This window comes from Panthera tigris, chromosome D1 (genome assembly GCF_018350195.1).
Source record: "Panthera tigris isolate Pti1 chromosome D1, P.tigris_Pti1_mat1.1, whole genome shotgun sequence".
Taxonomy (NCBI): Eukaryota; Metazoa; Chordata; class Mammalia; order Carnivora; family Felidae; genus Panthera; species Panthera tigris.
Window position 1 is genome coordinate 72,884,926 of NC_056669.1, and position 13,616 is coordinate 72,898,541.

At 56.1% G+C, this 13,616-nt stretch overlaps 2 protein-coding genes across 6 annotated transcripts in view; both read right to left on the reverse strand.

Annotated features, from left to right (window-relative positions):
* Nucleotides 1-1,241: 1,241 nt before the first annotated feature.
* Nucleotides 1,242-3,957, reverse strand: KCNJ11 (potassium inwardly rectifying channel subfamily J member 11). Its single transcript, XM_007083256.2, has one exon. The coding sequence runs from the start codon at nucleotides 3,434-3,436 to the stop codon at nucleotides 2,264-2,266; it is 1,173 nt and encodes a 390-aa protein (XP_007083318.1). The 5' UTR covers nucleotides 3,437-3,957; the 3' UTR covers nucleotides 1,242-2,263.
* Nucleotides 3,958-8,242: 4,285 nt separating this feature from the next.
* ABCC8 (ATP binding cassette subfamily C member 8) overlaps nucleotides 8,243-13,616 on the reverse strand; it is a 77,249-nt gene continuing 71,875 nt past the window's right edge. For all 5 annotated transcript variants that reach the window (XM_042959075.1, XM_042959074.1, XM_042959073.1 and 2 more), the window contains exons 31-39: nucleotides 13,050-13,163; nucleotides 12,616-12,736; nucleotides 12,331-12,461; nucleotides 11,280-11,358; nucleotides 10,960-11,068; nucleotides 10,432-10,535; nucleotides 9,526-9,659; nucleotides 8,981-9,043; nucleotides 8,243-8,445 (exon numbers count right to left, since the gene is read on the reverse strand). In XM_042959075.1, the coding sequence (XP_042815009.1) occupies nucleotides 8,308-8,445; nucleotides 8,981-9,043; nucleotides 9,526-9,659; nucleotides 10,432-10,535; nucleotides 10,960-11,068; nucleotides 11,280-11,358; nucleotides 12,331-12,461; nucleotides 12,616-12,736; nucleotides 13,050-13,163 (993 nt within the window). In that variant the 3' untranslated portion in view covers nucleotides 8,243-8,307. The remainder of the gene's footprint in view (nucleotides 8,446-8,980; nucleotides 9,044-9,525; nucleotides 9,660-10,431; nucleotides 10,536-10,959; nucleotides 11,069-11,279; nucleotides 11,359-12,330; nucleotides 12,462-12,615; nucleotides 12,737-13,049; nucleotides 13,164-13,616) is intronic.

The window sequence follows — 13,616 nt, forward strand, 5'->3', positions numbered from 1 at the left end:
CAAGTTGGCTTAAGAGCTTACACTCCAATTACTACAGGCATACCTCATGTTATTATGCTTTGCTTTATTGAGTTTTGCAGATATTGCATTTTTCACAAATAGAAGGTTTAAGACTTCAGTGGAGGAAGTTACTGGAGATGTTATGGAATTAGCAAGAGAATTCGAATTAGAAGTCCCAAAGATGGGACTGAATGACTATAGTCGCACGATAAAACTTGCATGGATGAGGATTTGCTTCTTAGGGCTGAATGAAGAAAGCGATTTCTTGAAATCGAATTTACTCCTGGTGAAGATGCTGTGAGGGTTGTTGGAAGACAACAAAGGATTTACAATATTACGTAAACTTAGCTGATAGAGCAGCGACTGAGTTTAAGAGGGCTGACTCTGAATTATGAAAGAAGTTCTGTGGGTGAAATGCTATCACACAGCATCGCATGCTACAGAGAAATCGTTCCTAAAGGGAAGAGTCAGTGCGGCATACTTCACTGTTGTCTTATCAAATTGCCACAGCCACCCCAACCTCCAGCAACCGCCGCCCCAATCAGTCAGCAGCCATCAACATCAAGGCAACACCCTCAAGCAAAAAGGTTACGACTCCCTGAAAGCTCAGATGACAGTTAGTACTTTTCAGCCATAAAATATTTTTTAATTAAGGTATGTACATTGTTTTTTTTTAGACATAATGCTATTGCACACTTAACAGACTACAGTACAGTGTAAACATAACTTTTATATGCACTAGGAAACCAAAAAATTTATTTGACTCTTTATCGCAATATTTGCTGTATTGTGGTGGTCTGGAACCGAACCCTCGATTATCTCCGAGGTGCCTGTAACTAATGCATATGACGTCCCCACCTCTTGCCCTGACCATCCAGCCTTCCAGCATATTGCTGGAAGTGGACACAGGGCCCAGGGCTATAAGCCTGGTAGGTGCTCCGAGACTGAGATGGTCAGACAGGCTGGCAGGGCTGGACTACCTGAGGCAGAAAAGTAAAAGTCTCTCCGAACTGGGTGACAAGGGTCAGCCCCAAGTCCTTTGCCTGGCCTCCTGGCTAGGATCTGTGGCACCTTTGGAATGTGGGCTGGCAGCTGCCAGCCCCTACCCTCCCTGTCCAGCAGCATGCCTCCCCCCCCCCCCCAAAAGCAGCCCAGAGTGTAGGGAAGTTTTGTTGACAACAGAGAAGGCAGAATCCTGGGCAAGTATACGCAGCACTGCTTCAAGAGTGCCACTTGGGGTCAAGCCCATGAGGACCAAGGGCCTCTTTGCCTCAGCAACCTTGCTCACCGCCACCATCCTGAGCTTTCCAACATCTCCTTTTCCAATCCAAAGACCCTCCACGGCCACCCACTGGACAGACAGAGTGAGCGATAGCCACCCGTGGGGAGCCAGGACCAGAGCTCAAGCTGTATGGTGGGCCCAGGACCCCCTCTCTTCAGCCTCTTTCTGCTTAGCATGCCACTGTCTGCTCCAGCCCACCTCAGCCTCCCAGGGCAGGGGCAGAATGGGGGTGGGCGGGAACCACAGCCCCTCACCACTGAAGCCTTGGTGTCAGGGCAAAGAGCGAGGGCACAGGAGCCCATCTCCTCTTTCCTGAGCCTGAGCAGAGCTCGGCATAGCTGAGTGTCCTCACAACATTTCCTCCCTGCCTGAGTCTGCCCCGGGGAGGGGAGCCCTGTCAGCCTCAGCCTTTCCCCGTCTGTGCAGGTTCCACACCTCCAATCCTCCAGCTGGAATGTGCTCCTTCATTGACTGCCCTCTCCAGCTGGCAGGGCCCACCCATTAAGCCACCACTTTTTCAGGGAACAAGAGTGGCCATTCATCTCTTGGGGTCACAGAAACAGAGCAGCAGGTTGCCAACCTGGGGACTGTTCTTCCCCACCCATCTGTCCAGCTTGTGGTCAATTGATCATGGGGATGCACGACTGTACAGAGACCCAACTTGAGGGTCCAGCACTTCCCACAGCTTCCCCAGTCTGGGGAGGAGGGAGAGGGTGGGGGGTGAGCCGGTCCTGAGCTGGGGCTGGGAGGAGCAGAGACAAAAATAACCCAGTACAGTCTCCTGTTGAGGCCAGAAATAGCGTAGTGACAAGTGCCTTGTAACGCCAGGGGCTAACAGCAGGAGGGGAGGCTGAGCTGAAGAGGGCCCAGCCTCACACCAGATCCTGGCCCCGCCAAGGGGCCCATACCATGTCCACTCTACATACCATACTACACTGCCTCTGTGCACACATGCAGTGTGGGGGCCCAAGGGACCATGGCTCAGGACAGGGCATCCGGAGAGATGCTAAATTTGGGTTTGGCCTTGGCCACAGCCACACTGCGCTTGCGCAGAGGGCCGCGGGCCGAGGCGAGGGTCACGGCGTCCAGCAGGGTGCGGTCTTCATCAAGCTGGCGAGCGGTGCAGAGTGGTGTCGGCACTTTGATGGTGTTGCCGAATTTGGAGTAGTCCACGGAGTAGCGGCCGTCCTCTTCCGCCACAATGGGTACAAAGCGCTGGCCCCAGAGGATCTCGTCAGCCAGGTAGGAGGTGCGGGCCTGGGTGGTGATGCCTGTGGTTTCCACCACGCCTTCGAGAATGACAATGATCTCGAGGTCTTGATGGTGATGCAGGTCACTGGGCGCCAGGTCGTAGAGTGGACTGTTGGCATCGATGACATGGTAGATGATGAGAGGAGCCACCAGGAAGATGCTGTTGCCACCCACACCGTTCTCCATGGGGATGTCCACCTGGTGGAGGGGCACCACTTCACCCTCGGGGCTGGTGGTCTTGCGCACCACCTGCATGTGGATGGTGGCGCTGATGATCATGCTTTTGCGGAGGTCACCCACGCGCAGCATGAAGCAGAGACGGCCATGGCGCACGGCGATGACAGCATGCTTGCTGAAGATGAGGGTCTCGGCCCGCCGGTGGGCCTGGGCAGTCTTCATGAAGATGCAGCCCAGCATGATGGCATTGATCATGAGCCCCACGATGTTCTGCACAATGAGGATCAAGATGGCCAGCGGGCACTCCTCAGTCACCATGCGCCCACCGAAACCAATGGTCACCTGGACCTCAATGGAGAAAAGGAAGGCAGACGAAAAAGAGTGGATGCTGGTGACACAGGGCACGGCAGCGCCCTCGCCAGGGGCTAGGTCACCGTGAGCGAAGGCGATGAGCCACCAGACCATGGCAAAGAGCAGCCAGCTGCACAGGAAGGACATGGTAAAGATGAGCAGCGTGTGTGGCCACTTGAGGTCCACCAGTGTGGTGAATACGTCCTGCAGGAATCGGCCCTGCTCCCTGATGTTCTTGTGGGCTACGTTGCAATTGCCGTTCTTGGACACGAAGCGGGCCCTCCGCTCCCGGGCGCGGTACCGGGGCTCCGCGGGGTCCTCTGCTAGCCGTGTCAGTACATACTCCTCAGGGATGATGCCTTTCCGGGACAGCATGGCTCCAGCAACCACCGGGGAGAGGCTTCCCCCATGGAGGGCACCCTCCTGACCAAGTCTTAGGCCTCACTGTGGGGTTTCCTCCCTGGGCACCCTTCCACCTGGGGACCACCCTTAGTCTGTGCTGGTGTCACTTCTGAGATGCCTCCCCAACCAGACTCATCCTCACTTCCACCTGGCAACCCTGCTTCTTTAAACCAGCCTCACACCTCAGCGCCCCCTGCCCATTGCCTAGTGAGCCCCCTGCCCGGCCTGTTCCCCACCTTGTCCTGGATCTCAGCTCAACTCTCTTCCACCACTGACCACCCTGGGCTCCCCCTAAGACTCCTTCTCCTCACCCAGCCTTCCTTCTCAACCCACCTCCTCTATCTTGGAACTTAACACCTCCGAATCTTACCAACTCACCAGACCTCACACAACCCCCACCGTTTCTCTTGCCTTACCCATTTCTGCTCCCGGCCCCCTTCGAAGCTCCAGTTTCATATTCTGACGACCCCCAGTCCGGCCTCCACGTATGCTCCCCTTTCTACCTCACCTTCCGTTGCCCTCCCCACCCCACCCCCACCCCCCCCCTCGCGGCTGTTCGGGATCTCCCTCCAAGCGCTTGTCCTTTCCGTCTCCTTGGGATCCCGCGCCCTCCGGAGTCACTAACCCCACTGGACTCCACTCCAGATCCCCTCGCCCCCAGCGCAACCTGGCACAGCTCACTCAGAGTCGCGGCCTCTCCGCTCCCCGCCGGCCCCACGCAAGCCCGCGCCGCGCCCCCGCCCGGCGCTCCGCTCCGTCCTGCCCCGCCCGCTCGTCGCCGCAGCACCTGCTCCTGCTCCTCAAGCCGCAGCCGTCGCCTCTCCGCCCCTCCGGCCGCCCAGGCGTCCCAGCGGGTGGTCCTCTCGTCCGTCTGTCCGTGTGTCTGTTGGTCCACTGAGACCGACCTGTGCTAGGTGGGGGCAGAAGATTGAGGGCTGGGGAGCCGGAGGAGTGGAGTGGGGACCCGGGGCCGCCAGGGGGAGCCCGACCTATTCCTGAGCTGGAGGAGGGGCGGGCACAGGATCAAGCCCCGCCCCTCGCCGTTCACACCCCGCCACGCCCCGCCTTCCTGTTCCAGATTCACAGTCTAGTTTTGGGGGTTTGCCCAATCAGATGGACCAAAAGAGATTCTTCCTGACCAAGCGGGGACACAGAGGGGAGTCGCGACCCGCCTTTCAGTCTGAGGACTGCAGCCCCTAAACGCCTTGACTTTCTTCTTCCAATTTTCCTATTCTTAGTTGGGCCAATACCCACCCCTCCTGCAGGATTGGGCTTTGCGGATTCCCAGGGAAAGAAGGCACTGAGGGGCTGTGTCACCAGCCTGGTGACCGGGAGATATTAGGTGGCCCGAGGATTTCTCTACTGACTGCTTCTTCTCTTTGGGGATGCTCTTAATCTTTTCTAAGTCATGGATCCTTTGAGAATTTGATGAAAGCCACGGACTCCCTCCCCAGAAAATAATGCACCTTACTAGTAGGTGTAGGAGCGCAGTTTCACCTCCACTTCAGGGGATGCTGGGTGCTGCAGCCCAGAAGCCTGGGTGGTTGCCTCTTCTTAATTATCCCACAACTACACCCCTGTATTTTTTAATGTTTATTTATTTATTTTGAGAGGGGGTGCAAGCAGGGAAGGGGCAGAGAAAGAGGAAGAGAGAGAACTTCAAGCAGGCTCCATGCTGTCAGCGCAGAGCCCTACATGGGGCTCAATTTCACCAACTGTGAGATCATGACCTGAGCTGAAATCAAGAGTCGGATGCTTAACTGGCTGAGCCACCCAGACACCCCACTAAACCCCTGTATTTTAAAGAGAGTTTGAGCTATCAACACTTGCTTTACACCTGCTTACACCTGCAGCCTTGTTTCTTATACCTTAGGTAGTGGGAGGAACCTGGGTCTGAGGGCCTGTATTCGGGCTGGTTTGGGAACTGGGGGATTCAAGCTCTTGACCTGAACACGAGTGGTGCTTCTACTGCAGGCATCAGCTTCGGATTGCCCTGTGGCTTGGGCTTCACGTGGGGAACCCCAGTTCTCAGCTGGGACAGAAAGCCTTCCAGGTCTGTTGGGGACAGTAATGGCCCTGTCCCCTCTCTGGGGCTCAGATCTTTATGGAACCCTGACCCATGTGTGTCCAATTGTTGGAGTGGGGGCTTGAGGCAGGGATGGAAAGATGGAGACAGTGGGGATATGGGCCACAGTGGGGCAGATTGTAATTTGCATAATGAGTGTTCCTTTTTCTCTCATACTCACCTGCAGGCAGAGTGAACACTGCTACTCAGGGTAAGTGTGAGCTTGGGCTATATTAACAGAGATGCAGTGCCTAGGGTGGGGAGGGGAGAATAGGATGATCAGAGTGGGGAGCTCAATGAGACAGGGTTACACAGGAAACCAGCCACTCAGCCACCAGAAAAGGAGCCATGGAGCACCTCCTAGGGAGTTTGGGCACTATTGCAGAAACTCCAGGGGTTCAATGATAGTAGTTCTGTGTGGTCTAAAGTATGGAACCAGTATAGACACTGAGTGGAACAGGGACGGGCTGTGATGTCACATATGGAACATATGGAAAAGTCAGTTCTAATAACCAGAGATGACCCATGTCTTTGGAGTATCCAAGTCAAAGTTGGCAGACCATCAAGGATACTATGGAGGGGGTTGGGCCAGAATGGCCTTGGGCATCCTGCGAGACTCCAGTGTGGACCTTACCCCACCCCTGCTACCTCCCTTCAATCCCTTGGGGTGTGGTGGGTGCAAGGTGAGGCCAGGGATGGAAATCTCCCTCCTCAGGCTCTGCTCTTGGGAGGCCCTTCAGTGGAGGGAGCTGCTAGGCCCCCAGAGACATCCTAGAACTAGAAAGGCAAAGCCCTGCCTCATAGTATGGCCCTAAGGCCTCAGCTATTATCTGCTCCACCCTTTCCAGGAAGGTGAGATGCTTACCCAAAGAGCTCAGCCTCTTGCCCTGCTCCATCCTGCACCTCCTCATACACATCTCCTCCAAATACTACACTTGTCAGGTTCCTTTTTCACTCAAAACCCTTTTCTACTTCCCTTGTGTTCATAGGCTTATTCCAGACTCCTTTTCCTGGCATTTAAGGCTCCCTGATCTTATGCTCCCTCCCCCTGCCCTATGGGCCGTTTCCTCTAACTCTGGCAGTCCAAGTCCCACCCCTCTCACACCCAACTCAAATCTTGCCTCCCCTAGGCACTCTGCTAAACCTTACAGAGCTCTCACTTCCTGATCCCCTCTGGCTCCTGGAATATCCAAAAGGTCTGTATTGGGCCTCTTTCCAGTGACTGGTGGGTTTTCCTTACATTGCTCTGACGCCCTTGCAACCAAGAGGGACACAGGCCCAAGACTCCTGGGTCTACACCCAGAGCCTGGTATAGACAGTACTGAAGGCAACATATGAATGATAATACTATGATATGTAAATGAGGACCTGCCATTTCTTGACTGAGGGCAGGTATGTACTCCTGTTTTTTTTTTTTTTTTAATTTTTTAACACTTATTTATTTTTGAGACAGAGAGAGACAGAGCATGAACAGGGGAGGGTCAGAGCGAGGGAGACACAGAATCTGAAACAGGCTCCAGGCTCTGAGCTGTCAGCACAGAGCCCGACGCGGGGCTCGAACTCACGGACCATGAGATCATGACCCGAGCTGAAGTCAGCCGCCCAACCTACTGAACCACCCAGGCGCCCCTGTACTCCTGTTTCATGATGCTGATAGAAGCAAAGGGTATCTGTTGTTTTGGTCTCCCCAGTGTCTGGGCCTCAGCATCTCTGGCCAACACCTGGCCGACTTGTGGTATATGCACTGTGATTCCCTCTGAAGGACCACCCTTCTCCCATTCTGAATGCTTCTATATGGGGGACACAGATGGGGTCATGTGATCCAAGCATAGCCAGTCAGTGTATCCTAGCCCTCTGGCCACAGTGTTTGGGTGGAGGTGGGGGTATGACCTAAGTTGGTCCATTGAGATTTGCTCCCAAGATTTTTGCTGGAACTATTGGGAAAAAGCATTTCTCTTTCAGAGGGATAGGGTCTATGCTGGAGGTACTAGTGGCCATTTGTCATCAGGGAGGGAGAGGAAGATGGAACCCAGAAATGGAGACACATTCCTGATGTCAAACACGTGGATCCAGCCATGCTTGAAGGAAGTACACTTCCTGGCCTTCTCCGTCATTTAGGGCAATACATTCCAGTTTTTGTTTAAGCCACTTTGAGTTGGATTCCTGTCATCTGTATTGGAAATAGTACCAGTTCAGGGTACCCCACAATTTTAATCCAAGAAATAAAGTGAGAAAGAAGGGGACCACTTAGTCTGATGAGATAATCACAAAAATGCTATAACTGTTGTTATGGACTGAATTGTGTCCCACCCCCTAAATCCATTTGTTAATGCCCTAAATTCATATGTTGAAGCCCCCCAGTGTGACAGTATTTGGATATAGGACCTGTGCAGAGGTAAGTCCTCAGGAGAAAGCAAACTTATGACACCTTGATCTTGGACTTCCAGGCTCCAGAACTGTCAGAGAAAACTCTGCTGTTTAAGTCTCCTAGTCTGCTATTTTGTTATGGCAACCTGAGCAGACTAATACAACCTTCTTTTCACAGATAAGGAAATATACTTTTGCCAACACTAACACAGCTTCAGGTCTGCCTGATGCCAGGCAGGCTGGCTCCACTGGACCCCAGGCTGGTCCAGACTCCTGGTTCCTGCCCATCAGACTCAAGGCCTCCGGTAGGAAATAACCAATCTCTTTATTTACAAGTGATTGTACAGTGAGAAAGCCCAGGCAGGAGGCAGGGGCAGGGCGGGGTATGGGCCAGCACTTGGGCTCCAGCAGGTCACTTGTCTGCACGGACAAACGAGGCGAAGACGCTGTCCTTCCGGCTGAGCAGCTTCTCTGGCTCGTCGAACTCAAGGATGGCGCCACGTTTCAGGACAATCACCAAGTCTGCGCTCAGGATGGTGTGCACACGGTGCTGGGTGGGGCAGGAGGGGCCCGGTCAGGGTGGGGGGGGGGACAAAGAAGGGGCAGCTGGGGGTATCCCTCCTGCAGTTTGGAGGAGGAGGCCTGTGGATGGAATGTCCCATCTCTGTGGCCACTGCCTTTTCCTGGGGTGGCTGTGACTCCAAGCCCTCTGTCCACTAATGATACCCCCCTTCCCTTACCAAATCTCAGCTCTGCCCTCACCTCTAGGCTTCAAGACTCAGGACTGCCCCACACCCCAACCTCCACTTCCTATGGAGCAGTAACCCTAGCCTAGCTCACGGGGCCTTGGAACCTGGAGAAAGAGAGAGGATCTGAAGAAGTGCAGGTGCAAATCCTCCCACACTCCACATCCTACAATGTGGTTTCCCCACAAGCCCTCCAGACTCTTTGCTCTGCATTACTCCAGGGTCCTCTCTTGATGACCAGGCCCAGGGGTGAGCCCAGTGGCTGTCCTCTGATGGCAGCCTCAAGGGGCCAGTCTTCTCTCTGGGTGCTTCCCAAAACCCCAACAAGGGGCCCCTTACCGCGATGGTGACCACAGTGCGGTCTGCGAAGGCCGTCATCACCACCTTCTGGAGGATGTTTTCCTGCCAGGTGGGAGCGACAGCTGTTGGCTCATCTGCCTAGTGGATGGGGTCTGGCCTGGCTTTGGGGATGTGGGGCCCAGGTTTATGGTCCAGCTCCCATGTGATCCCAGTAGCCCACCACTCCCTCTGTCTGGTCCTTGTCTCCCAAGACCAACCAAGTTCTAGCATTCAGGAGCTGGGCTCAACCTGTTGGGGGCTCAGCTCTGTGCACGTATGTGTGCTGTATGTCTGGCTGTGCTGTGTGGCGGGTGATGAGTGTGAAGTCTCTGTGGGTCTGTGTGCAGCTTGTGTGTACGGACACTATAAACATGTCCTAAGACTGACTAGAATCAGGGTCCCCCAGTCCTTTGCCTTTTCTGCCACAAATGGCCCTTGATGTTAAAGACAACTTGAGCTTCAGGACCACTTCTTGCAAATTTCACCCTAACACCCCATGAAAACTGTCTCCAAGACCCCACCCCATTTATGTGCTCAGGACTGACCGTGGCCATGTCAATGGAAGCCGTGGCTTCGTCCATGATGAAGATGCTGGTCTTTCGCACGAAGGCCCGAGCCAGGCAGAACAGTTGCCTCTGACCCTGACTGAAATTCTCCCCACCTTCAGTGATGATGGCATCTGAAAACAGCCCCAGGTGAGGGGGGAGGAGCAGGGCTCAGTTAATCTCGCATTGGGAGTTTAGTAGATGGCACGGCTTGGGGAATGTTGGAAAATGTATGCCCGGGGCAGATATGCAGGCATATGTCATGAGGACAGGTGTGCCCAGGGTTGCTGCGCCTTATCCAACGACACAGATGCTCTCTGTGTGGATTTTCAAGGAGAAGAGCGCCCTCTGAGGTTTGCACTGCTGTGGCCCCAGGCAGTTCCAGGAGGGAGCTTGTGCACTGTGTATGTGCCGCATGTGTGTGGGCATTGGTGGGGTGATTCTCTGAAGCCAAGGCTTGGCCAGCCCTCACTGCCCCAGGGGTTGTAGCGAATACACTGAGGCTCTGCTGACATCTGGGGTGGGGGCAGGGTCTTCCCTGCAGCCTTGAAGAGTGACCTGTACCTGTGATTTCCCAGTCTGTCCTCTCCTTCCTTGGGGCAGAACTGGGCAGGCAGGTAGACGGGGCGGCAGGGCTGAATGCACTGCCATGATATGATGAACTTGCAAGCTGTGTCTCACAGCTGTCCCCCCTCGGCCCTGCGGGAGGAGCTAGCCCCTGAATTGACCAGTTGTGTGGCCTGGGACAACTCACTTGACCTCTCTGAGCTCCCATAAGGTAAAAGGTAAAACTAAATGGTTTCTAAACTAAACTCTGGGCAAACCAAAAACATGGGTGTGAGTTTTGCCTCCTAGCCCATCCAGACGTCCTTGCGTGCCTCCGGCTGCTCCAGCATGAATAGTTACCCAGGCCTCCCGGCAGCGCCTTCACCACCAGCTTCAGCTGGGCTATCTCCAGGGCCTCCCACAGCGTGCTGTCAGAGCACTTCTTCTCCGGGTCCAGGTTAAATCTGGAGGGTGACACAGAAAGTCCCCTTAGGGAAGGGAGCAGGGGGCCTGGCTCCGTCCCTGGGGACTGGCAGAGAGTGAGGCTGGTGAAGGGAACAGGGAGCCAGAACCGATCGCCTCTGGGGCCTGGCTGGCAGGCGGCAGCCAGCTGGTGAGTGGGTGGAGGAAAGTATTCCCAGCCTGATGGTTAGGCTACCCCCACCAGTGCCTGCCTAGGCCTAACGGGGAAAAAGCACGGCACGGGGGTAAAACTGTGAGGGACCAGGTCAGCCCATAGTGCCCAGAGCCTGAGCAGGGCTTCCTGCCCAGGATGCTGGGTACCCAGCCGGGCGCTCCTGGCCTTACCCACCCCCCTCCTCTCTATGCTCCAGATCCAAGGTGCGGGGCCTGGGCCCGGGGTGGGCTTGGCGGAGTGGTGGGGCTCACCGGATGGTGCCACTGAAGAGGACGGGGTCCTGCAGGATGATAGAGAGGCGTGAGCGCAGGGTGTGCAGCGGCAGTTTGGCGATGTCGATGCCGTCGATGATGATACGCCCTGTGTGGGGACAGTGTCTCAGGTGGGGCACCAGGGAGTGAGGGAGTTGGTGGTGCTGGGGGCAGGGTCAGCCTGGGATATGGGTCCCATGGAGGATGCGGGGGTGGGGGGCAGTGATTGCTGGGCCTCCTATGACATCTGACCACACACCAGGACTGAGGTCCCATCTGGCGGCTGTAGGTACACATGGGGTGCCTGTCATACAACTCACCTTCGAACATGTCCACCATGCGGAAGAAGGCAAGAGAGAAGGAGGACTTCCCGCTGCCTGTGCGGCCACAGATCCCAATCTGGAGAGAGGAGCAGGTACACTGTGAGTAGCTGGGGGGTACGCAGGCATTGGAGGTCACAGCATCTCTTTTGTCCTGGCTTTCTGACCAGTTTCTTTTTTGGCCGGGCCCGGGCCAAAGTTTGGGCTTGCTTCCTACAGTCTAGAGGGGTCTAGAGGGGCCTCCCACAGGGACCATTTTCCTGGGCTTGGGCGTAGGTCTTGCTGTGCCTGGTATGCGGCTGCAGGGGAAATGCCGGGGGCACTCGTACATACTCTGTGTGCACAGGTATGGTAGGGGGGCATGGGGCGTCTGGGTGTGGTATGCAAGGATGTATCTGGGTGCCCCACCTTAAACTACAGTCATCTCTGACCCACTTGCTTCCTGGTCCATGGGTACCCACAGAAATGACAATAAGGGATGAGTACAAAGACAGAGATGGTGACAGAGAAGGATGCGAGAGGCAGGGACAGATGGGAGGAGCCAGAGGCAGGGACAGAGGTACACCTAAAGGTCCTAGATAATGAGACGGACAGTCACAGCCAAAGACAGAGAGACAGAGACAAAGAGACAGAAGGAGAGGGGCAGCGTCAGAGCAGAGGGGGAGCGAGGAGGGAATCAGAGAGTTGGGTCAGAGGGCCAGGCAGGGGCTCCCTCCCCAGGACAAGTGCAGCCTCCCTCTCTGCCCCTATGACCTGCTCTGAAACTCAGGGGGCAGTGCCCTGGTAGAGCCCCTGGCCATTTGCAGGGGGGCTCTGACAAAAGCCCTTTAAGCCAGGGGAGTCTGGAGTGTCCATCTCCTTAGTGGGTGAGTGAGGGCAGCAGAAGGAGAAGGAAGAGGGGGTGGGGGAAAGGTGGCCTGAGCCTTGTCGGTGTGAGGAGCCCAGGCTGGAGACTGGGGCGTCTGACTGGGTGTGAGCCCTGGAAGGCCCCGGGGGGCCATGAGGTGACTCTGTGAGGCCCTCCAGCCCTATGTCCTGCCAGCCCACTGACCTTCTGTCCTGGGGAGATGAGGGCGTTGACATGCTTCAGCACTGGCTTCAGGGAGCTGTCATAGCGCACACTCAGGTTCTGGATCTGGATCTTCCCTTGGTCCGGCCAGTTCTTCGGGATCAGCGAGGGTGCTGAGGGCCAGGCCGGGGGTCAGGCAGCACATGGGAGCCGCAGCTGGTATCCAGGAGGGCCAGCCTACCCCAGACTTGCTTGTGGCCGCCTCAAGCCGGACATGCCCCTCCTCCGGGCCTCTCCCCTGGCATGCCCTCTCCTCTGGCCCCTCACCTAGCAGTCCCTCGTAGCTCTCCGCTTCGGTTTTCAGCAGCCCGTGGATGCGTTTCACAGCTCCCAGCTGGATCTCCATGTCTGCTAGGTTCCTCACCATCCAGTTGAGGTAGTTGGAGACCTGTGGGGAGTCAGTGGTCACTCGGCTCAACCCTGGCCACGGGGATGCCAAAGGTCCTCAATGCCTTCTGCTGACTGTTCAGGGTGGGCCCTCCCTGGAGGCACCGGAGGGTTATAATGAATGTGGATCCTTACCCACCACCTGTCTGGGGCCCCAGTCCTGGGTTAGCCCTCCTGCCCACATGGTCCATCCCACATTGGACTCACGGTAGCTTGGGGTAAGGCCTGAAGGGTGTCTGAGTTGGGGAAGGTGCCTGAGATTCCCCTACTGCTGGTATCTGAGCCCTCCCCTGCCCTAGTCTGCTGCCACTCACCATTAGGGCATAGGTGAGGCCCAGGCCCACCAGGCCAGCAGAGAGGTCCCTGTGCAGGGAGTTGGAGATGGAGGTCACGGCTGCGATGAGGACCACACATGCACCAATGTACTCCTGTGGAGGGAGGGGAGCCGGCCTGGGCCCTCAGGGGTTGAAGCCACAGCCACAGTGTCCCCCCACCCACCTCACTCCCTTCAGGGCAGAGGGTGGCTCACCAGAGACTCTACCCCAGCCCAGCTACACACCTGCACGTCATCAGACACCCAGGAGGCCTTGAAGGCTGGAGCCCCAGGAGACAACGTGTGCACACAGCTTACGCTGCTCCCCCTACCCATCTGCACATGCCTGAACACGCACGCCCCACCAGCTGGCCCACACAGGTCATATGAGCCACTTCAGACACACACTCATCACAGTTCAACACACAACTGTTCTGGCTACTGGCACACACCCCAGGTACACAAGCCCCCAGGCAGTGACGGGGAAGAGGAGGCTCCGGTCAGACACCAGGAGGGCTGCCGGGGCTGGGAGAAGCAGGAGGGCTCGGTGCCCACCCTGTATGCACAC

Excerpts from the sequence above, each read along its gene's own strand:
- KCNJ11 (XM_007083256.2), bottom strand. The coding sequence starts at position 3,436 with ATGCTGTCCCGGAAAGGCATCATCCCTGAGGAGTATGTACTGACACGG.